This window comes from Protopterus annectens, chromosome 9.part0, assembly GCF_019279795.1.
Source record: "Protopterus annectens isolate FY-2018-M chromosome 9.part0, PAN1.0, whole genome shotgun sequence".
Classification (NCBI taxonomy): Eukaryota; Metazoa; Chordata; order Ceratodontiformes; family Protopteridae; genus Protopterus; species Protopterus annectens.
The window spans coordinates 1,951,834,826-1,951,857,687 of NC_056743.1; the positions used below are offsets into that span (position 1 = coordinate 1,951,834,826).

Genomic DNA, 22,862 nt, shown 5'->3' on the forward strand with positions numbered 1-22,862 from the left:
GATGCTCTGGCCTACCCAGTATCCATCTTGATTAACCGATCTCTGTCAGAAAGTTACGTTCCCACACTGTGAAAAATATCACATATAATTCCTCTCCACAAAGGCGGCCCCTCCACAGAACTAATTACCGCCCCATAGCTATTCTCTCTCCACTCTCCAAAATACTAGAGAGATGCATACATTCTCCGGTCTCAGACTACCTCTTAACAACCTCCTTTCCAATACTCAGCATGGTTTCCGACCAAACCATAGCACCACCACTGCCTTACTCTCCTTTACTAACACTATCCTTCAGCATAAAAACAATGACTATCTCTCCTCTGCTACTTTCCTAGATCTATCTAAAGCATTTGACATGGTCCCACACAAACAACTCATCTCTGTCCTCAATAACCTATCCTTCTCTCAGTCACCAACTGGTTTCAGAGTTACCTGTCTGACCGCCAACAATCCGTTGTATGGCAGAATGACACATCTCCCCAACTACCTGTCTCCATAGGGGTTCCCCAAGGATCCATCCTTGGACCCCTACTCTTCTATGTTTTCACCAATAATCTAGCCTCTGCCACCAAACATGGCACACTCATACAATACGCAGATGACTCGACCATCATCTGCTCAGCCCAATCCCTATCCAAACTGCAAAAAGTCACACAGGAAGCCTTTTCCTCTGTTGAAACTTGGTTATCCGATGCCCAATTAATACTCAACCCAAACAAAACTAAACTACTCCTCTTCCAGCACACCAAACATACTGAAAACAACTCTCACTTTAACATCACAGCAAAAGACGACACCACTATATACCCAACTGAACACACCAAATTGCTAGGAGTCGAAATAGAAAAGAAACTAAAATTTGACATTCACATATCCATGACCATAAAAAAAGTCCACAAAAACTAGAACTTCTCACCAAAGCAGCAAAGATTTCAATAGCAAATTCCCACCTTATCTCCACCCTACTTTATGCCTCTCCGATATATACCAACCTAAGGCAATGCGATCTAAACCAGCTAGAGACCTGCTACAACAAAATCGCCAAATTCGCCACAGGGGCATCCTACCGTAGTCACCATTATCTCTCACTTGCTGAACTGGGCTGGCTTGAGCTCCCTCACCTCCTTCAATGGTGTCAACTATCACTCGCCCACAAACTAGTAAACCATCCACTAAATGTCCCATCTCTCCAGAATCTACTCCAACCCTTTCGCACCACCAGACCACTAAGATCCAGCAACAAAAATCACTTGCAGATCACTAAAGCCAATAACTCTGCTGGTGAAGCACTATTCTCTTGCACCATAGCCAAATTATGGAACTCCCTCCCACCCACAATTACCTCCGTACCATCATGCACCCACTTCAAAACATTACTAAAAGCGCACCTAAAAACATGCTGGCTATGCCCTTGCAACTCCCACTCTATCACCCACCCCATCCAATCACTACCTTTCTTACCACCTCACTAACTACCTTGATTATAGCAAGCTCAGATGCTCATACGCCTAGTACTTTTTTTATACAGCAGGAACTTCTTATTGTAACATTTGTTAATGTCTGTTATGTACTTCGCAGATAATGATTCTAGTTGTCTACTGATGTACTATGTTCTTCATCTGTAAATATGTTTGTAATTAATTGCTATGTTAAATTGTTAATCCCTATGTAATCCAATGTAACTACTGTCAGTTTGGTGGAGCTTTTCTCCCCGGGCCTCCGCTGAAAATGGACCTACGTCCAGTCAGACACTCCTAGTCAACAAATGTAAGTAAATAAATATTTGCAGACAATATTATTTTGTACCCAATAAAACCAGAAAAGATCAAAAAGATCTGAGTTGATGAACATTCTGAGACGAAACAAAGGCTATAGCTTTAAAATTTGTGCCCATACATGAATTTGGTTCAGCAAAACTCATATCTATGGGAACAAGATAAAATGAAGTACTTAGAAGTATGGGTGAAAGGTATTCTGCTATGGCTGCTAAAGATGAATGGGAAAAGAACAGCAAAATATAATACGAAAACTGAGAAACTGGAAGCAAGCTCTTGTTTATGTCTATGGATAGTGTACAAGCAGTGAAAATATTTAGTCCCTTTAGTTTTATATACAGGTCAGGCATATTTTTATCAATCGGAGGAGAAATTGTGGACAATTATTAATAGAGTTGTAAGGAATTTATCTGGGAGGGGAGGAATGCAAGGGCCAAATGGGATAAGTTGGTTCTTCCAATAGTACAAGGTGATTTAGGATTACCTGATTTGAAGGGATGTTTTTGAGCTACACATTTAAGGCTCGTGTATATATAAGCATAAATCTGCAATTCAAAATGGAAAGGGATGATAATGAAGTAGGAGGGAAATTAAACTAGTCAGGAGAAAGTGGGATTTTGGATGCAGATCCTTAAGGAGAGTAACAGCAGCCAGACAGAATATTATAATTCATAAAGTAGCAGAAAGTATTCTAAGAATTGGTTAGTACTAGGCTAACTGCCCTTGTGGGCCATTTTAAGCCTAGCCAGTTACTCCATGTGAGAATCGAGCCCTGAACCTTGTCTTTGTAAGGTGAACACCTTAACCATTATGCCAACCTCCCAACCCAAGGGCATGAGGAGGCTATAATTTACTGGAGAAAAGTGGCAAAGGAACCAGTATATTGGCAGCAAATAACTACAGAGGGAAGGATGATAGAATAGTAAGAGGCCAAGAAGACATTTGGACTGCAGGCTACAGACTGCCTTCCTTGTCAGGAATAGATACCAGAGTATAGGCAGAGAGAAAGGGATAGTGGAATCCTAAGTTAAAGACCTGCTCTGGTAGAGTTTAGTTTTAATCTAGAACAGAAACTGCTGTTGGGATAATTAGTAGGGCATATCAAATATTGCACAATGTTACTGTGAACTCAATCCAAGGAGGTTAGAAAAGTTTGGGAAGAGAGATTGAATAAGCAGTTCACAGGGAAACAAAGGGAGGACATATGCATGGCTCCCAAATGTGCAGCAAAGTCCAGAAGATTTCAGATTTTTGCTTGGAAGTGTTTGCATATGTGTTTTATACACCAAGCATACTCCAAAGTTTTTTTCCCCCAGTAGAAGACAAATGTTGGAGGTGTGATGGGGGAGAAAGAGGTAACTTGGAACATATGTTTTGGGAGTGTAATGAGTTGGCAGCCTTTAAAAATTCCCTGCAGTGTACTCTCAGGAATATTGGGTGAAAAAAATGGTGTAACTAAGGGTTTTTTTGAGGTGGTATGCAGGATCTGAATTGCCTAGATGTAGTGAGGCCTTATGAAGTTTAATTCAGGTTGCTGACCAAAAATCAGTTAGTAGAAAATGGAAATAAATGTCTAAGCCAACTGTATTTGAAGTATTGAATATTGGAACCAGAGATAAAAGAACTGGAAGCAGGAGCTTTAGAAAAGGGTAGGAGGAAACTACATAAAAAATGAAATAGTGGGAACAGTACGTAACAGAACAATGTTTTAGAGGAGCAGTGAGGTTTTAGTGAAGGCAGGAATTGAGTAATTTATGTAATGTTGGCCTGATGATTATGCAAAAGAATACGCGATGTATAATGTTTATAACTGGGAACATGTTAATATTGTCTTTTTCTTGTATATAAATGTACGTTTGCCTATGTCTTAAGTGATAATTCATTAAATAGAAATAAGAGCATTTTCCTTATTGAGATATTGTCAAGAAACGTTTGAGAGTGTTGTTCAGTTTCTTCGAGATGAATGGGAAATAAGTGTTGGGTAGGACCTTAAAGCAGAGGGTTCTGTAGAGTATTTTCCCCATTCATGGAGTCTTTTCTATGTGGCACCTTTTCCTTCCACCAGTCAAACCCATTCATTCTCTCATGGTGAGTGCCAGATATTCTCTAGCCCAGGCAAGAACTCTGTGGGCCACTCGCCTGGAGGATCTAATCGGTGCATTTGTTTCTGTGGAGAGAGCAGGATGGTAGGGAACCTTGTGGTTGTGAGTGGAGAGTATTAGGAATAGGGAAAGAATATACTTGGAGAGGTGCTTGAAGAGTTAAGTATTACAATATGAGGGTGTGGTGAGAGATAAAGGAAACTTGCAGACATTTGTTAGGGTGGGGATTGGGTGTAAAGAGAAGTTAAGGAAAGATCAAATCTCTCAACTTTTACCTTAATTTAGTGTAGAGTAGAATATTTTGAGGAAGGTTGCAAAAGGTGGAGGGAGTTTAGTTAGCTGGAGTGATGGAGATTCCCAAAGTTCTCAACATTGACTAGTATTTGAGGATAATGTTACTGTACTGAAGAAGAGAGAATTGGCACACAGCTGACATCTGTGACCCAAAGACTAAGGAAGACGGAAGGCCTGCATAAGAGGAGGAATGGCAATGTGGTCCAATCTGTCATCTCTGACCTTGACAGAATAGTAAGAAAAAGGTAGGGAAAGTGAGGGTAAGGCAGTCCGATATCTCACCATTGACCGGAACGGATTTAGTCTTAGAGCTCTCACAGTTTATCTCTAAGGAGGAAGATGTTTACAAGCAGCTGATTAAAAGAATGAAGCATATGAAAAAAGGAGCTCAGGTTTCAATAGTACGCACTGTATAATGTGTTGCAAGTTGTTTTTTTGGAGAGGGATCATTAGTTTGGATTGGAGTGAACGTGAGTGGGGTTGAATGGGGAGTACGGTAGCAGTGCAGGGTCAGTAGAAATGGGGTAGTTTAGCAGATCATAATAGGGAGACAGAGGCAGAATGCATCCAGATTTGGCAGAAAAAAGGGAATATAAATGCCTAGCAAGGTACTTCCCAATGGTGGTCGGCAAGGTAAAAAGACCAATTCTTGTAAATCCTTCATGACAAGACACTTGTTTGCTAAAAGGGTTGATTGCTTCTAACACGCAGACATATGTAGTGCACTGTCACCGAGTTTAGAAAGAAGGAAGCTGATCTGCTCCCCATCAGAGCACTGTGGTGCTTGAGTATGAGTGAAATTTGGGGAGATTTCGATATCCATAGTCACTGAAAGCATGGAAAGTAGAAAAGGAGGGGGCAGAGTAGTAAGAAGATATTTGGGAAACACTTGGTAGAGTGAAATGAAAGGAGGTGAGGTGCAGTGAAAAGGGGGGAGTGGGAAAGACAGCAACTGATCAAATGAAAACCACCTTCCTATTGCCCCGGGATATGTGAGCATAAACTGCTCACTGCCATCCTCCCCAAATCACTGTTTTACTGCCAGGCCTACAAATCTTGCCAGGTGAGGTAAACAGAGAAAATATGGGGCATACCCAGTAAACTCATTGAATGCACATTTACTTGAAAGCACATTTGGCTGAATTAAAATTGACAGAAAAATGTAGAAGGTTAAAGACATTAACTGATCATAGGAATTTGAATGCAAATAGTGCAGAACATCATTTGTACTGTCAGTGCCCAATCTCCTGTTGTTCCTCCCTCCATGTCTAGGAGATTGTTTGCCAGCCAGAGCCAACTTTGGCAACTGTGGGATGCAATTTGCAACATTTGGGAGCTGTACCACTCTCCTATTCTCACCAACCCTACTCTTTCACCCTGTGCCACATACACCATGTACTGTCCCACATGCATTGACAAACATTTTTCTGTATGAAATCTGAAGTTCACACGACTGTCATTTAGTGACTGTAGTGCACAACTGTTTACCAGACAACCACAAATTATACAAGGAACAGTCAAAAAAGAGTCAGAATTGGGGATAGTTGACAGCAATGTCCTCTACATGTGCGCGCACACACACACACACACACACACACACACACACACACACACACACACACACACACACACACACACACGATTAATTGCAGCCATGAGGTAACGAGTTATGCACACTTCAGATGTCTGAGATCATCAAATAAATGATGAAATAATACATAAATAGTCCAGAAAGGTATCTGCTCATTACTCTGAACCATCCACTGCAACTAGTTTCAACCCCCTGCCCTGTGCTGTCACAAATTCATAGCTCAGGTGTCGGACACTAGTACCCAAAAGTCAGATGCAGATTTAAACATTGCTGATATGTACTTAGAAAGTTGCCAGAGTAACAAGCATTGCATTTTTCTGAAGAATGAGGTCTGAAATTCACATGCCTACTATTATTTAGTGATTGTAGTCAGTGTACAACAATACGCAAAAAAAAAAAAATTGAGGAACACACCATAAATATGAGGAAAAACTGGGTACACTTGACAGCTATGCCTTCTGCACAAATGTGCACACATGTGACCAACATTTACAGCGATGTGTATGAATCAGATGTCTGCTAGAGAGCAAGTAAAATAAGTTCACAGTAGCTCAGAAATGTATCTTATCTCACTGCTCTCAAAATCTACAACAAATGAATAGCAGGGAATAACTGGAAGTGGGATCTTAAAAAAAGGGTAGAAACAAATTGCATAGGAAAAAAATGGGAATTGTGTGAACAATACATGCATTGCAAACTAATATTATTGTGGAGGAATGAGGTTAAAAGGAGACAGGATTTGAATGAGCTATGCAATGTTTGACCATACCTGGACAGATAAGTAATGTGTACAACAAAAATACGTCAGTATGGTTTGTTTTCATTTATATAACTGGATGATTGCCTATGTCATAAGTGATAATTTAATAAAGATGCTTCTTAAAAAAAAAAATGAATAGCAGGCATAAACAAAAAAGATTAAGAACAATTTTTTTCTTGACAGACTTCACTATAAATATTGCCAGTTTTAAAACTCATGAAATTGGCAATGGCAGAGTCCTAAAAACAGAGTAAAACCAGTTCACATTCTACAGTGAATCCTGCTGCAAGGTCAGCAAATGGCCAGCACAGCTTCTTAAAGTGTCAAAAATAGGAGACAGAAGTGAAGAATGACTCATGGAAGTCTCTAGGTTTAACTGACTCATCAGTCTTGTAAAACTGTCTTTGAAAAACAAAGTTTAACTTAATCCGTAACTAATAGCTGGCTTGACTGTGATAAATCTCTTCTGTATATAACTTAACATAATTGTTTTATGCAATGGAAGAAATAGACATAAAAGATCTCCTTCCAAAGATACCACAGCTGGAATTTTCCAGGATTCTGTTGCCAGATCTCTGTATATAAAGATCTACTTAACTTGATACAGCACCGTGATGCTGCCAGGGCTTTGTCGATTGTAGCTGGCTTGCATTATGGGTAAGTTAGTCGCTGAAGTAAGTTAGTTAGGCTTCATAGCAAAGATGTATGAGAGAAACAATGAATGTTGTGCTGCCAAATGCTGAAAAACCATCTGCCCTCTAAAGACCATGTCATCTGCAGTGATGAACATGAATGGTTAAATGAATGACAGCCCTCACTCTGGCACATCATTAAATGCATGTTGGAGCACCCACTAAGCTAAGTGCTTCTTGTGTTAGTTACTCTTTTCTAATCTCTGAATAGTACAGTGTAACGCACAAGTATTTTACTGCTTGTCTTGCTCTGCATAAAGCTTCCGCCCCATCCAGGCAAGAAAATGTATGCAGAGTGCATCAAATCCCATATCTACATCTTATACTAAACTTAGAACTTCATGCATAAGACCCGAATGGCTTCGCGTCCAAGGTCCAGAGTTTCTCAAAAGAAAAGAAAAAAAAAACTCCTTCTATATGTTACACAATAAGTCACAGACATCATTGAGTTGCATAATTACTTCATTAATTTTCTAATATGGTCACCTTCCAGTGGAAGCCAGTCCACCCCAAAAGGTGTAAAACACATACTTCTAGCAGTGGAGTTCACATACCTGTTCACTGCTGAACCTACCCTCCCATCTTCAGCCAACCCCTACTGCGAGCTGAGGCTGCGCTCCCATCCCAAACCAAACATTTGGTTTTGCCTGCCAAAAAATTGTACATCCCTGGTTCTCTGGGAAAAATACAAATACTTTCTAATCTCACTTCCACTTCTTGCACTGTCATACCTCTATTCCCCACATCACAGACTCACTAACACTGTCTATAGTAATGCTCTAGAACAAAAATTAAGAGTAGGAGTGAAAGGGATATAGGGATATGTAGTTTGCTGCACAGTAAAGCTGGTGCCTACATAGGGAGCAAGATTACATGTCCGGAAATGCCTTGCATCACTAAACCTCTAAGTTGTAACCCACCAAGAAGTGTGCCATGCATCCTGAAAGATGCTTCTTCAGCAGGCTGCAATGTTTAGGTTATGTGGCTGGGAGTAGAAGTGACAAGTGTAGGGTCCCCACAGCCACTGGCCCCTGTCACATGCAGCTGGCTCAATTGTTCCTAAGGCCACATTGATGCCACAAGTGATTAACAGTGTTCTTTATTCTCTGTAGTTATTTAACCATTAATATATTTAAGTAAGAGTGTGTGGAGGTGTGGGGGTTGCCCAGTGAAAAAAAATAAAAATTTGGCAGTATATTTGTGTTAGATGAGCATTTCTATTAAATGTGATTCATTGATTAATCACATTGTGATTCAATTAAATGTGTTTTCACTGAAGCTTTTTCGGTGATTTGTGGTTTAGTGAAACAGCTATTTTGATAAAATGGGATATATTCACGTGTGCACGAGCGTTTGCATGTGCACTCAAACTGATACATAATCAGTTCAGTGTATACGCTAGAAAGGTAAATTGTGCAAAACGTTTCATGAAATCCAGTGTTAAACTGAATTTAATCAAGTAGAATACAAAGTATTGACAGGTAAGTTCTTAGGAGAGGTAAGTCATGAAAAAATGCCTGTCTCACATGAATAGAGTAGGCTTAAGTTACATGCAGGCACAACCACAAACTAAAATAAAATAAACAGTCTACAATTCACCAACAAAGAACAGTGTTGGCAGGTCTCCTAACAGGACACTTCTTGGTAAAAAGGACTTTGCTTTGAGGTTGCAGTATATTGGCATTGGATGTTAAAAAACAAAAAAAAAACAAACTGGAAGCCAATCTGGTCCTTCCCAGAGCACTGTGATGCTTGTGTAAGTGTACTGTAGAGAATATTCAGTGACCTCAATAATTGAAAAGTATGAAAAATGACCAGGTGACTTGTGAGGGTTAAAGGAGAGGAGGACAAAGACAAGGCAAAGGAAACTTGTAAGTGTAGAGGAAATGGAATGTGTGTAAGATGCATTAGGAATAACTAGATTCCAGGAGGAGGAGGAGGAGGGATGATAGCAAAACACCTAACTACAAGTTAGTGTAAGCATAGAAATTGCATGACGAGCACAATGGATGAAATTAGTAAGGACAGTGGAGAAGATGAACACGTCAAGAGTCATGGCCAGCTGATCGACAGGAGTGCTACAGGTGACGTGTCCTGTAATAAAAGAATGCGAGTCCAGTTAAGGTTGACAGTGTGAAAGAGATGCATCCAAAAATGTACTTGACACAAGATTGCCACTCAGGGACAAGGCTCTGGTGACGTGCTTTTGTGGTCTTTTGGACACTACTGCGTACTGTGAGGCAGGTTGGAAATTTGAAGGGGGACATACCTGCAGTCACGTCTTCCTTTACCATGTTAAATTTTGGATGCAAGATGGTCACTCATGGGATAAGTAGTGATGTAATGCTTTATGGTCTTTGAGACACTGTTGCAGTACAGTGAGGAATGCCAAGAATGGTGATGAGGGGCAAAACTGCAAGTGTCTGCCCTTCTACTATGTAAAAGATCCTGATGGGGGTTAGCAGACATGGTCTTGTGGTCTGAAGTTGCATGCACACATTACTCATTTAGCAGTTTTTGTGTAGATGACCATGGGAGTTGCTTACTCCCATCTCCAGTAATGCGACAGTTCTTGTGCAACTGTACAGTTCATTGCGTAGACCCCACCTGGACCGCTGTGTATGCAGTTGTGGAAACTTTACCTGAAGCGGGAAAAGTATATGTTAGTTAGCAAAGTGCCACACAGAGTCAGCAGAATAATGTCACGTGCGGACATTTAGACACTGCAGACAGAATCCAAACTTTTGGACTGTGTAGCTTAAAGAATACATGAGGATGCAGATGGTGTCTGATCTGAAGCCACAAAATAGATGTCTTGGGAATGCTGTGCTGAAAAAGTACACACAAGGAAATAGTTGTCTATGATTTGGCATAGGCTTAGATATGAGAGGTACAGAAAGTGGGAGGATAGATGACACAGAGAAGGCATTGTCAGTGTTTGGGATTATCACATGACTTACACATTCAAGAGGTGAGGAGAGAGTGTGGGGTTGTCAGGTAAGGGTTAATTGCTTATCAGGTCAATTACACATGCTTCTTTACATAAACATAGTTGTAACAATGATGTTCTCACTCATATTCCTATAAATGGATAGTTGTAACAATGATCTCACTCATATTCCTGTAAATGGTACTGATTTCTTTTATTGCTTCTGCAGAGGATGTACAGATATAATTTGCTGTCTTCTGTTCATCATCGCAATCATTGGGTACTTCATTGTAGGAATTGTAGTAAGTCATTCAACATTTACCTGATTAAATTTACTTGTTCAGACTTGAAGCCTGTGCTAGATTTTCTTCTGATCTTCCATAATGTTATGTACTTTTGTGTGGGGAATTATCTGCATGCATGTGTAGTCATAATATAGTATTTTGTCTGGCTGTTTGTAGCAGTGGTTCTTGCAAACATGCATTTCACCACTAAAATCTTTACTGTAAGGCTCTGTCTTGCTGATTTAATGTACAGGATGTTCACAGTTCTCCAGTCCTAGTCACTTGGTGATGCTTCATTGCCTAAAATCAGAATGAATACAAGCTATATTTCCAGGAAAAGCACATCAGTGCAGCGTACAATGTTCTTGTTGGCCATTGGCATGTTTTTCTGACTTCAGCTTCATTGAGGAGTCCATGTAATAAAAGCACACATGCAGTCTGCTTGTTAAAAAGTATTCTGCACTATGCTAATGGACAAGACATCATAAGTAACGGCACCCCTAAAATGACTGTTATGGTTTGTCTTCCTGTTCCTGCAGTACTTCAGTGTAACGTCTTGTCTTTGCATTTAGTTACCGTTACAGTGCTGTGAGTTGCTGGCTTCTTTGTCTTCCCCTGGAAATACTGTTAATGCTTCTTCCAGTTTATACTATAACTGTACATTTCTAAAAAAAACAAGGTATATTTAGAAAGTTAAGTAGTAAGCAGATAAGCTATGGGATTTTGTTTAATATTCAAAGCAGCTGTTGTACAGTTTCCACCCCCAATATTTGCTTAGGTGCTATAAATTCTAAGGTTAGTCTAGTAGCTTCCATCTTTCATTAACATTTTTTTCAAAGAGCTGGTAGAAAACAGATGAAGAGCTACTTAAAGTATTTAATACTACCATCAGTTTACTATATTTCTTAGTATAAAAGCAAAACTTCATTGGCCATAATGAGTCTGTACTAGTTTATGTAGCATTGCACTATAATTCAATCCTATTCATCTGAACTCTTCAACTTTTAACTCTTTGGCTGAACTGTGTACTTCACAGCATTCTGCCGACTTCAGTAAGGTACAAGTATATAAAAATGTAAGTTGTAACTAACAGTGAAAACTACAGAAAGTCTTTTGTTTAGCCTACGTCAAGTGGGCTGAGGCAAATTCCTTCATGAACCATCATCAATATTTAAACAAGAAAATATGATGGAACTTTCATGATCTCAAATGGAAGTGGGGAGGATGGGTTTCTGGACATACACTGGGTGATATTACAGAAAAAAAAAATAACTACATTGGAGGGGGAATTGTTTTATTGAATGACAGTCTGTCACCTTTTAACTATCACTCACTTGAATTTCTTAGGGATCTATCTCCCTTTGCCATTCTGAGTCATTTGGGGATGCAAAATATCTGTCTTCCTTAACAAGAGATATGTCTTCATTTGGGAGATGTTTACAAATGAGTGGCTTAATCATTTTCAATGCTGGTATAGTGTAATCATGTGAACATTTGATTAAGTGGCTGTATCCTTGCCAGTTCTTAATGTTTTGGCTCAGAATTTTCAAGATAACTAGTACAGATCTATTACTTATAGATCTTAACTGCCATTCTGCCATTTTCTCCAGAAAGTACTACTTCTGACTGTCACTGTGCAAAATCAACTTTGAGGCAAGAAGTCAACTTATTATAACCACATTTGCAGTGAAAGACATTCCCAACTGTAAAACCGTGGACCTGGTTTTGATTAGAGAAAAAATAGCAGCACCTTTGGTGATATGTTCCCTTTTGAGTAGCATTCTTGGTGATCTCTCCTTCCTTGAATAGCACCCTCGGTGATCTCTCCTGCCTTGAGTAGCACCAGTGGTGATCTGTAGCCCCCCCATGGAGTAGCACCCTCACTGATCCCCCTCTTGAGTAGCTGCCCTCTGTGATCTATCCCCCCATGAGTAGTGCCCTGTGTGATCTCTCCCCATTTGAGTAGCATCCTTGGTGTTCTGTACCCCACATTGAGTAATGCCTTCAGTGATCTCTACTTCCCCCCAAGTAACACCCTCTGTGATCTCTAACCCCACCCCTTTATCTTGTCCCTGTTGAGTAGCGTCGTCGGTGATATATTCCCTCTGATTTTCTGTGTATCTTAGGAGGAGGTTCTAAGCTTTTGCTATGATTGCCAGCCCTGCCAAAGGGTAAATGGGTCCTCTACCACTACAGTGGAGAAATTGGATATAAAAACTTGTGTGACACATTGTTGGCATTAATGCACATCTAGATTATGTAGAGATTCAAAATATTCTTTCTAACCTCCTATAATAGTTTTCCCCCAATACCCTGATCATATCCCTTCAAAGAAGAGCGAATGACAGATGTGGGCATGTGGGAGGAGGGGGTGATGATCCTCATCTTCTGAGCTCCGGTACAGAGTGGGGGGGGGGGGGGGTGTCACTTATATTTTTCAGGGTCATAAGATCAACATTTGCTGTTTGCGCAAACTTTTTTTTATGCTGCAGGCATTTGTAAAATAGCATTCAAAAATACTGTAACATTCCAAGGTGAAGTCATGGAAACTGCCAAATATTATGCTGGGTTCCATTATGGTGTTCAGTATGTACAGTTGCACAAAATCTACATTAACGAGATTCTAAATGCTTTACCTAACCATTAGGTTGGTGATGGATAATCTGTTTGTGTGGCTGAAAGCTCTAAAATGAAGTCGTTAACCCAGGCTGTTCAACCATTTCTGCAGAAACTCTCTTCATTTGATTTACTGGGACCTGAAGGAGTTAGAGTAGATGCAGTTGTGAGATTGCAGATCTGAAGGTGACACCATCAGATGCTGCTGCTATGACTCTGGTAATTCAGAAATATTAAAGGCGTTACTGGAGTTCAAGGGGTTCACGTGTCAGTAACGTGGAGAAGTAATGAAGAAATGAACCCATTGTGAGGAAAGAATTTTGGAAGTGAAGAAAACTGTGACTGTCCTCGGTTTTACGCAGAAATGCAGACTGACTTAATCCTAAACTAAATGCAAACCCTGCAGGTAGCTACCCTTCTGGGCCATTTCAAGCCTAGACAGTTTCCCGTTTTATGCTCAAATTAACCTATCCCATTTGGCTGTAGGTTGACCTTACCCACCCCATTGTCGATAATTTATATATTACCCCTAATAAGAATAACTGGGTCATGTAGTCTGAGCACCATGTTGTATATCTAGCCAGTAGCTTGTAAGAGCCACAGGACTAAACAAAAGTCAAAATGGATCATACTGTGGATCACGTCCCCTAGATCTGTGACATAGGTAAAAACTGCATGCTACAGTCTAGATGGTACTAGGATCGTACGAAAAGAAACACCCCATTAACAGAGTCGGTGTCTTTTATTCATTCCTGATGAATGAGTGATCTTGCTTTTTATAAGCATCCATTAATTTACAGTATTTATATGTTTACAGTGGGAGAGGTGCCAGCTCTGATGGGTTTTTAGCTGGACTAATGGTTGGTGGCAGACATTTTACCTGTTTTGCATATCAAATAGGAATTGGTGTTCACCCAACAGACAAGTCATCCTCTTACAATGTATCTTCTGTTTGGTCCCCAGATGCCTCCTATCTGTCAGAAAATTACTGTTGATTCATCTTCCTGGGAAGAGGAAGAAGCCTCTGACTTTGACCATTCTCTGGCTTACTTCCCTTAAATCCACTCTTCTGGTAAAGTCTCTTCAGAAGATGAAGACCCAGTCTCTCCTGACTCCTCTGTGGAGAGGCTTCTTTAGGGGAGACTGTTTTAAACATGATAAAACATTTTTGAGTGGGAGTTTAGACTAATTTCAAAGATCCAGAAAGGGTACTACAGCCTCTTGGTTACTCTTGCCCCTTCACCTGTCCCTCCAGTGCAAGAGGCCTTTTTGGTTTCCTTCCATTCTACCACTGCAACTCCTGATTTGTACCCCCCTGCTCCCAATAGACCAGACAGGTTCTATAAAGTTTCAGATGTGCTTGTTCCAACCTTCTAAATTACTCCCCAACAGCAATTCCCTTCCCTTAGATAATGGCAGTAGGGCCATGGATAGGTGGGGAAAGAAGGTCTAAACTTTTACTGTGGCTTTCAGGGCTATTAACTACCAGACCCAGATGACCAAATATCTATTGTCCATCCTAAACACTTTGAACAAAGTAGTGGTGGATTTGTAGAGCTTGTAGCACAGACAACAGGTTCTGGTGGCCAGACACAGTACAAATTGTAGTTATGCTGCTGTAGAGGCCTCTTCCAGAGCAACTGGTACTGTCGACCGCTGGTATGCATGGTTGTGCACGAAACCTGTGCAGATGGATTTCAAAGCCAATATCACTGATTTTCCCTTAGACGAGAATCTTTTGCTTGGCCCACATAAAGCTTTACAGGAACAAGGCAAAACTATGAAAGAATGCAGACAGATTGTACTTGCCTCTTTACCTAGATACCAGAGGAACTACCCTGCCAAGCCCACTTATTTCGTTACAAGGGAATCCAGCCCACTTTAGAAACGCAGGCTGGCACCCAGGAAGAAATTTCCAGAGAGACCTCAGAGGTACCCCAGATCTAGGAGGCCTCCCTTCTCAGAAATGTCACTGTGACTATCTTCCAAGTCACATCTCCCCCTTTGTCCTGACAAGCCCCTCTCCAGAAGACCGAGTCCATTTAAAATTGGGAAAAGATTACCCCAGACAAGTGTTGCTTTCTGTCATAAAAAAAGGGGTTATGCCATGTCTCCTTCTGCCCCACAACCAACTATACCTTCTTCCACCTATCCTACAGGAACTACAGATCCATGACTCAGTAGAACCAGTACCTGCCAAACAACTCCCTTTTTCCAAGGAAAAAAAGGACAGTGGTGACCCATAACGAATCTCTCCATGCTAAACACTTTTCTAAAAGTGCCACCTTTCAAAATGCTATTGCAGACCCCATTGCCTCCTTATTCTTCCACAAGCATGCCTAATCTCTGTGGATTTAAAATATGGCTATATACATATTCTCATTTGCCTCTCCTGCAAGAAATTCCTCAGAATCTGTACTGGCTCATCTCACTTTCAGTTTACTGGTTTGCCTTTTCGATTTTCCACAGTCCCAGGCATATTCACATAATGTCTAGCATCAGTGATGGCCTTCTGCTGAACTCAGTGAATTCAGATTTTCCCTTACTTAGACAATCTACTGATCCAGGCTGCCTCACTGCAGATCTTATTGCAACACCTCCATTTCACCCTCAACTTCATATCACAGTTGAGGTTCACCATCAACTACAAAAAGTCTTCCCTTCATCCCACCCATGACCTAGTATTCCTGGGTTGGAGATTGGACAATGCTCCATCTCCGGTCTTGATGGCTCCATATTGAAATGTCGGCAGTCGAAATGCTGAGTGATGATCAGCCAAAAAAAAAGACTGAAAACACAGGAGACAAGTGAATGTTGAAAATCGCTCTTCTCCTTGTGTGTGTGTGTGTGTGTGTGGGGGGGGGGTGCAAGTCCTACCTGCACTCCTGAACTTACAGCAACTCAGTGATTGCCATACTTTGAAGAAATGGGAATATTCCAAGAAATGGCATCTTGGACTTTGTATATGTAAGTCTGTTCTTTTGGCCAGTCTCTGTATTGACATTACCTCTCTTGACACATGCTCAGCCAGGGAACTTCTAAGAGCCGTGGGTTTCATGGCAGCAACCAACTCGGCGATCCCCATAGCCAGGGTGCATGTGAGGAAGTATGGTCCTAACATTGTCATCCTCTAGACACAAAGATCCGGTACATACTTTGCCTTAAAGAGGAGAGCTCATCATGGGTGGCCCAGGTGAATCTCAATCTAGGGCTTCCCTTCAAACCACAGACTCCAGCTCAGGAGTTCTACATAGATGCCAGTGACGAGGCCGGGGGGTCCTGTACAGAGATCCGCACAGTCCAGGGCAGGTAGCAGCATAAACTTAAGGAGAAGCACATCAACCTGAAAGAGCTGCTGCCTCTCATCCAAGCACTTCTGGTTTTCTCACACATTTGGACACCAAGCTCTCATAGGTTATTACTGGGCTATCTGCTCTAGGGCCTATACAAGCCTAGCCATAACAATTCCCTGGCGATTTCTTCCCACAATATTTACTTCCCTGGACCCATATCTAGCAGGGTGACTGACGTGATCCCTGGGGTGAATTTCCTATCTCCCATCCAGTCGTCAAGGTTCCTTTTGAAGGGACCCAAAGAGGTGCTGCTTGACATGTATGGGCAGTCTATTCCAGAGTCTGGGGAGTGTCTGGGTCAGGACCCTATCCCTCCAGCATGTTTTGTTCATTGTGATGACAAGGTTTAGATCCGTGGAGCGTGTGGCTCTGAGGGATTGGGATTTCTTTAAGTGTAGCATGTCCAAAATCTCTGGGTTAGACATGGCCTTGTATGTTAAGTAGAGATCGCCTCTGAGTAGACGACGGAGTATAGCTGGAGTTTTTTTCAGATGGTCAACATAGGGCATCTGCTTTAGGCCTGTGATTCTTTTAGTGAGGTATTTCTGCGGCCTTTCCAGTTGTTGCAGATGTCTTGAGAGGTAAATACCAAATGGGGCTTTGTATTCTATAATGGGTCTAATCAGCGATGAGTACAGTGGGACAATAATCTCCTTTTTTCTGGATGAAAAGCCCTTGGTGATGAGGTGTGCCACATAGAAGGATTTCCTGACTGTTGTAGCGATGGGGTTATTGAAGGTGAGACCACTGTCCACCTGTTTCCCTAAGTCTCATCACACTTTTGGTGTTTAGTGTACTGCCACCTATATGGTAATTCATGGGTACATGTTTTTTCCCAAAGGGGATAACTATACATTTCTTGGCATTGAGCTTAAGCCCATGGCTCTGGCACCAAGCATCTGTTTCTGTAAGGCCCTTTTGTAGAATATCCTCATTTGGGGATTCATTAATGGCTCCCAGTTTGCAGTCATCTGCGAACTTTGTTAGCCACAGTCTCTTAGTGTTGGCCTGTCCTTCAGAGAAGTAGATGCCAAACAAGAGCAGTCCCAGGACTGAACCCTGAGGTACACCACTTGTCTGGAGCTGGATTTGGAGTCGGCTACTTGTACAGTCTGGATTCTGTCAGTAAGCCAGTTAGCAACCCATCGAGTGACGTAAGGATTAATACCCAGCTTAGTAAGTTTATCTATGATTCCAGAGTTGGGGATGGTGTTGAAGGCCTTGGCGAGGTCCAGATAGTCTGTGTGGACTGCATTACCCTCGACCACAGCTCTGCAGACTGATTCGAAGAAGTCAGTCAGGTTCAGGAGACAAGATTCAGCCTTTCATGAACCCAAACTGGGTGGGGTCCAGTGTTTGAAGGTTGCCAATGTCTTTGTTTATAAATTCCATGGCCTTACAGATCAGGCTCGTCAGACTGATGGGGTGGTAGTTCCCAAGATCCAAGGTGGATCCCCCCTTGTGTAGTGGGATAACTGTAGCTGTGCACCACTCAGTGGGCAAGATGCCTGAGGTGAGGCTATGATTAAACATGACAGTTGGGTGAGGTGCCAGTTCATTTTGTAGTTCATGTAGTACACAGCCCGGGATGTAGTCTGGTCCCATGCATGCTGTATTCTTAGCTTTGGAGAGTGTTTTTTACCTGTTTGGCCGTTATTACCGGAATTTGGCAATCTTTCGATATTGAGATGAGCCCTTTAGGGGGTGAGAGGGGGGTGAAGTTGGCACTGAATCGATCTGCCAGGATATTGGCAATATCCTTGGAATCAGTATATTTAATGCCATTCTGTTGTAGCTCAGAGCAGATCTGAGCATTGTCATTTTAGACTCTTGACATAGCTATAGAATGCCTTGTGGTTGTCTTTGGAATATTTGGCAATTTTATTTTCGTAACTATCGTTGGAGGATTTTATGAGGGATCTCAGCTTCTTACTGAGGCTGGTAAGGGAGTTTTTTTGCATCCTGGAATTCTGCAACAGTTTCTTCCTTTTGTTGTAAAGTTTGTTTATGGCAGGGGACCACCAGATTGGCTTCCTTTTTTTGGAGGAGAGCATATTGGTTCTATTTGGGATGGCACGATTCATGCACGAGTGGATGTGCTTGTACAGTGCCATAGTGTAGGATTCAGCAGTTGAACCATCAGTTCCCGTCTGCATGGGTGTCATGAAGTTTGTCACTTCTGACTTGAGTAACATGAAGTTGGCTTTGGAGAAGTTTTTTAACGGAGGTTTCCTTACTGGGGGGTGGGGAAGGAATGTGGATGTCAAGGGTGATTAGCTTATGGTTAGACCTGATCAACGAGGGGGTGACCATAGGTGTGAAGCATCGATTTCCCATGTTGGTAATGACCAGGTCTAGGATATTGGAGCCCCTGGTGGGACTATGGATTAGTTAATCCAGGGCATTGGAATTTATGAATTCCAAGAACCATTGGGCAAAGGTGTTGGTACACGAGTAGTTTTCCCAATTAATAGCTGGGTAGTTGAAATCACCCAGTATTAGGATGTTTGGTTGTATCTTAATATTTTCCAGTATGTTTAGAAAAGTGTAGTGAGAATCTTGGGGGATGGTTTGGATTGCAGTCTTGGATTGCAGTCTTACTTAGTGTTAGTTGCACCTGGAGAATTTCAGACGCATTGTGTTGGGCAACTAGCCTGGTGGTGTGAATATCGACACTCCTCCACCTTTAGTGTTTCGGTCCTGGTTTGCTGGCTGAAAAGTGTGGTAAGAATAGTTGCCTGGTATTGCAGGGGTGCTCTCTGGAGCCTTGAACCAAGTCTCAATTACTGCACAGATATCAATGTTCTCCATTTTTAGGAGTGCCTTGAGAGAGTGCATTTTGAGGTTTAGACTTCTAGCATTGAGTAGCATTACCTTCAGATTTTGCATGCTTGTACCTGTTATGGTGGTGGTTTTGTCATTTGATCTTTGCCTAAAAAGGCACTATAGGGGTGGGAAGAGCCTTAGCCAGTAACCTGAATCCCAGGAGCGACATGTGCAGACCATCTCTGGCAAAGCATTGTGGTCTGTCGATCATGTCCTCCCAGGCAGACAGATACTGGATCCCCTTTGAATGACACCAGAAGCTTAGCCAATTGTTGAAGCCAGTCATTTTGTCCTTGTACTGTGGTAGCACTCTGGGCGAAGGCAGGATGCTACTGAGGGCTTGGGTCATACCTGCCTTGGCCACATGATCTGAGAGCTCTTCCATGTCTCTTCATGTAGTCCAGGAAGGTATGTCTCAAGTCATTCACTCCAACATGGATAATGACAGAGTCATATTTGTACTTGTTGTGGAGTGACTTGAGTGCATGCATTATGTGGTGGATCCTGGCACCCGACAGGCAGCTGACTAATTTTCTCCTTGTTCAGCCTGGTGAGTGGGACATCAGTGTGCCTGACTATAGAGTCACCTATGACTACTGAAGTGTTGGGTACGTTGTCTTGCCTTAGGGGCTGTTGTTGGTTGGCACACTGGTCTTGTGAGCTGTTACACTTTGGTTGTGTTTAGTGTTTGTTTGCGTTTCATCTTCGGAGGTCCTTGTTGCTTGGGCAGGTTACTGTTAAGGGCCTCCACATATGAGGGCTTAGTGTTGCTGTGTGAGGGTGTTGGTGGTGTGGGTTTAGAAGGGCTATGTGTTGCTTGAGGTGTAGTGTGGGAGTTAACCTACTCTTGACTGTCTAGCACAATCATGGGTGGAGAGAGCTTTGCTTCCAGTTTTGCTATGCAAGTGCATCTCTCGCAGGTTGTAGTGTGGGTGGTAGGAGGAAAGGGTTGTTAGTGTACATGAGGCAGTTGCTGCATTGCCCCAGTATGCCCAGATTGACCAGGTGGACAGGAGAAATCACTGGAAGCTGACCCTTGGACATGCCTGGTTTTGTGTTTTTTTTTTTAAGTGCAAGAGCGGTTTTCCCTTACCTTAGCAAGGTACTTTGCAATTATAGGTTGTTTAGTGCCTACGATTAATTTCTCCTTATTAACAAGGAGAGTTGAGTGATTGTATCAGTTTAAGGTTTCCTAGTGCTTTCCAGCAGGTTTTAAAGCAAGTGCTAGTCACAGGGATGCTTAAAGATGAGATGAAAAAAATTGGTTTATCCTAAACACTGCAATGTGCACTTAGAGGAGTTAGATCTTAACTTAATTTTACCAGTCTAAAAAGTAAAGTTTTAGTGGAGAGTCACTATTTTTAAAACAGCAAGATAGATTGAAAGGGGTGGTCACTTTTGTATTCTGGTACTATGAATATAGTAGCATGGCCAATAAATGTAAATGGTTAAAGGGGAGTGATTTCACAAAATGATAATTTTGTGCTTGCTCACACAATCCAGTAAAAGCAGAGAGGAAATGAGATATATGGTCAAGTTAACATAAGGGGCAGGCAACTAGAAAGACGGTGGTGGTGAAAAAAAAATTTCTGCCTGACTCACGAGACAGAGCTGTAGTTTCTTTTCAAGTTTTAATATGCAGTTAAAAGCAGAATACAAGTAAAACATAAGGTAAAGAAAACAAATCAGAGTATTCAAAATAGAAAAAGGCAATAAAATAATACAAAATACAACAAATAAAAAGCAAACTAACCTTTCCCTCACAGCAAAGTGTAGCAGAGTCTGGGTGAGCCTTTCTAGTGAAGCTCTGAAATGTTTTATTTTACCCTTTAAATAGAAGGTTTAGTTCCTAGCTCCACCCCCCCCCCCTCAGTTCACACATGAACCGAATATTCACAGGCTACACCACTGTCATGTGGTACGTAGACAAGGCGGGACCAGATCATAAACAGTTAATCCAGACTGGCTCAGATTACTTGGGACCTAATCACTGTGTGCATCCCATCACAAGACAACATTCTAGCAGACTCTCGCTAAGCATGTCCATCGAGGATTCTCATGAATGGACACTAAACAGGCATGTCTTCCAGGATATTCTACACAGGTGGGGAAAACCTCAGATAAGTTTTTTTTTTTTTTTGCCTTGGAAAGTAACAGGCAACTTCCCCTGTTTTTTTTGCACAAGGACTCCTTGCCCATTGCCCTGGAAAATAGATGCATTTCCCGATCAGTGGACAGGGAACTTTTTTTTGCACTTTCCCTCCTCTCCCATTAATTCCACAAGTATTAAGAGTCCAGAATAAAGAATTAATGATCTGAGTTATTTTTGACTGAGGCAGCATTGTTTCCCCCTTCTCTTTCATCTAGTTAGGGGCAATTACCACAAACTAGCACAGCAGGGGGTTCACTGCTTCGTCCAAACCTGTCATCCCTAAACCTAAGCCTATAGATTATAGGGTTCTTATCCCTTTCAGGCAGCAGTTTTCAGTGTATATACTGCAGGTTCTCCATGAAAAATGGAGACCCACCTCTCAAATACTACATAACCAGATGGAAGAGACTTTCCTACAGGTGTCAACAATCAGGACCCCACAAAATCAGGGGATATCCTTCCATATTACTGTTGCAGTGTTCTTAACTGAAGTAATCTCCTGCCAAGGATAGCCCAATGTCTGGCTAGTATATCAAAGCCTTTAGATCTTATAGGCATAATGCGTCACATGTATGCTGCCAGTGTAGGGCTTAAATTTGACGTATGGATGCAAATACTCACCACAGCTTTGCCATCAGTCTGAACGCCATTGTTGAATGTCTGTCTGAAGGCACTTTTGCTGTGCTGGTTACTGAGCTTTCAGATAAATGCCTCGTTGTGGTCTTTTCTCAATTTTTTTTTTATTTTATTGTTTACTTGTGTTCATGTCATCCAAGAAGGGAAAATGTCAGTGTGTGAGGAAGATTTCCCATAATGACCATCATGACCAGTGTCCTTTTATTTCCCTAGGTGCCTCCCACAACAAAATGTAGTGCTCTGTCAAGCATTTGTACCAAACATCCTTCATAGTCGCTTATCTCTCTCCATATACCTGGAGAACCAACATCTTAAATTGCTGGCTCAGGTGCTTTGGCAGAATCCCCCCATCCAAGGGGCAAGTCTTTTTCTAAGAAGGTTAAGAAGTCTAGCCTGATCCTGTTGCTGTCCACCCTCCACAAGGTGTCTCTCTAGAAGCAAGTGAAAGCCCTGAAGACCATCCAGTGCTTGTGTCGGATTCCTCTGCCACAACCCCATCATGGATCTGAGTTCTCGCACATCTTCCGATGCTTTACAAATGTCTGCTGTGGACATTGAGAGAGAACCATGGCTGATTATTTCTGAAGGGCCAAGGGGGATTCTTAAAATCTTAGTCTGGGAGGAGATTCTAGGTACTCCTATTGAATCTTGCCAAGGGGCAGAACTGCTGAGGGTCATTAGGGCAGATGCCCCACTTAAGAAAAAACAGAAAACAAAGCATATTACCCCTATTGCTAATGATTCCCAGTTTGAATGGCAGGATTTTACCCAAAGCTTGTTCAGTATTTTGAGGACCTTGAAGCCACTCAGGGGTTTCAGTACCTACTCCTCCAGTGTCTTTCACTCATGTTA

At 41.8% G+C, this 22,862-nt stretch overlaps 1 protein-coding gene across 1 annotated transcript in view; it reads left to right on the forward strand.

Annotated features, from left to right (window-relative positions):
- SLC44A2 (solute carrier family 44 member 2) overlaps nucleotides 1–22,862 on the forward strand; it is a gene marked incomplete in the record, with an annotated part of 993,595 nt that overhangs the window by 263,423 nt on the left and 707,310 nt on the right. Inside the window, 1 exon segment of the mRNA XM_044084762.1 lies at nucleotides 10,373–10,445. Within this exon segment, the coding sequence (XP_043940697.1) occupies nucleotides 10,373–10,445 (73 nt within the window).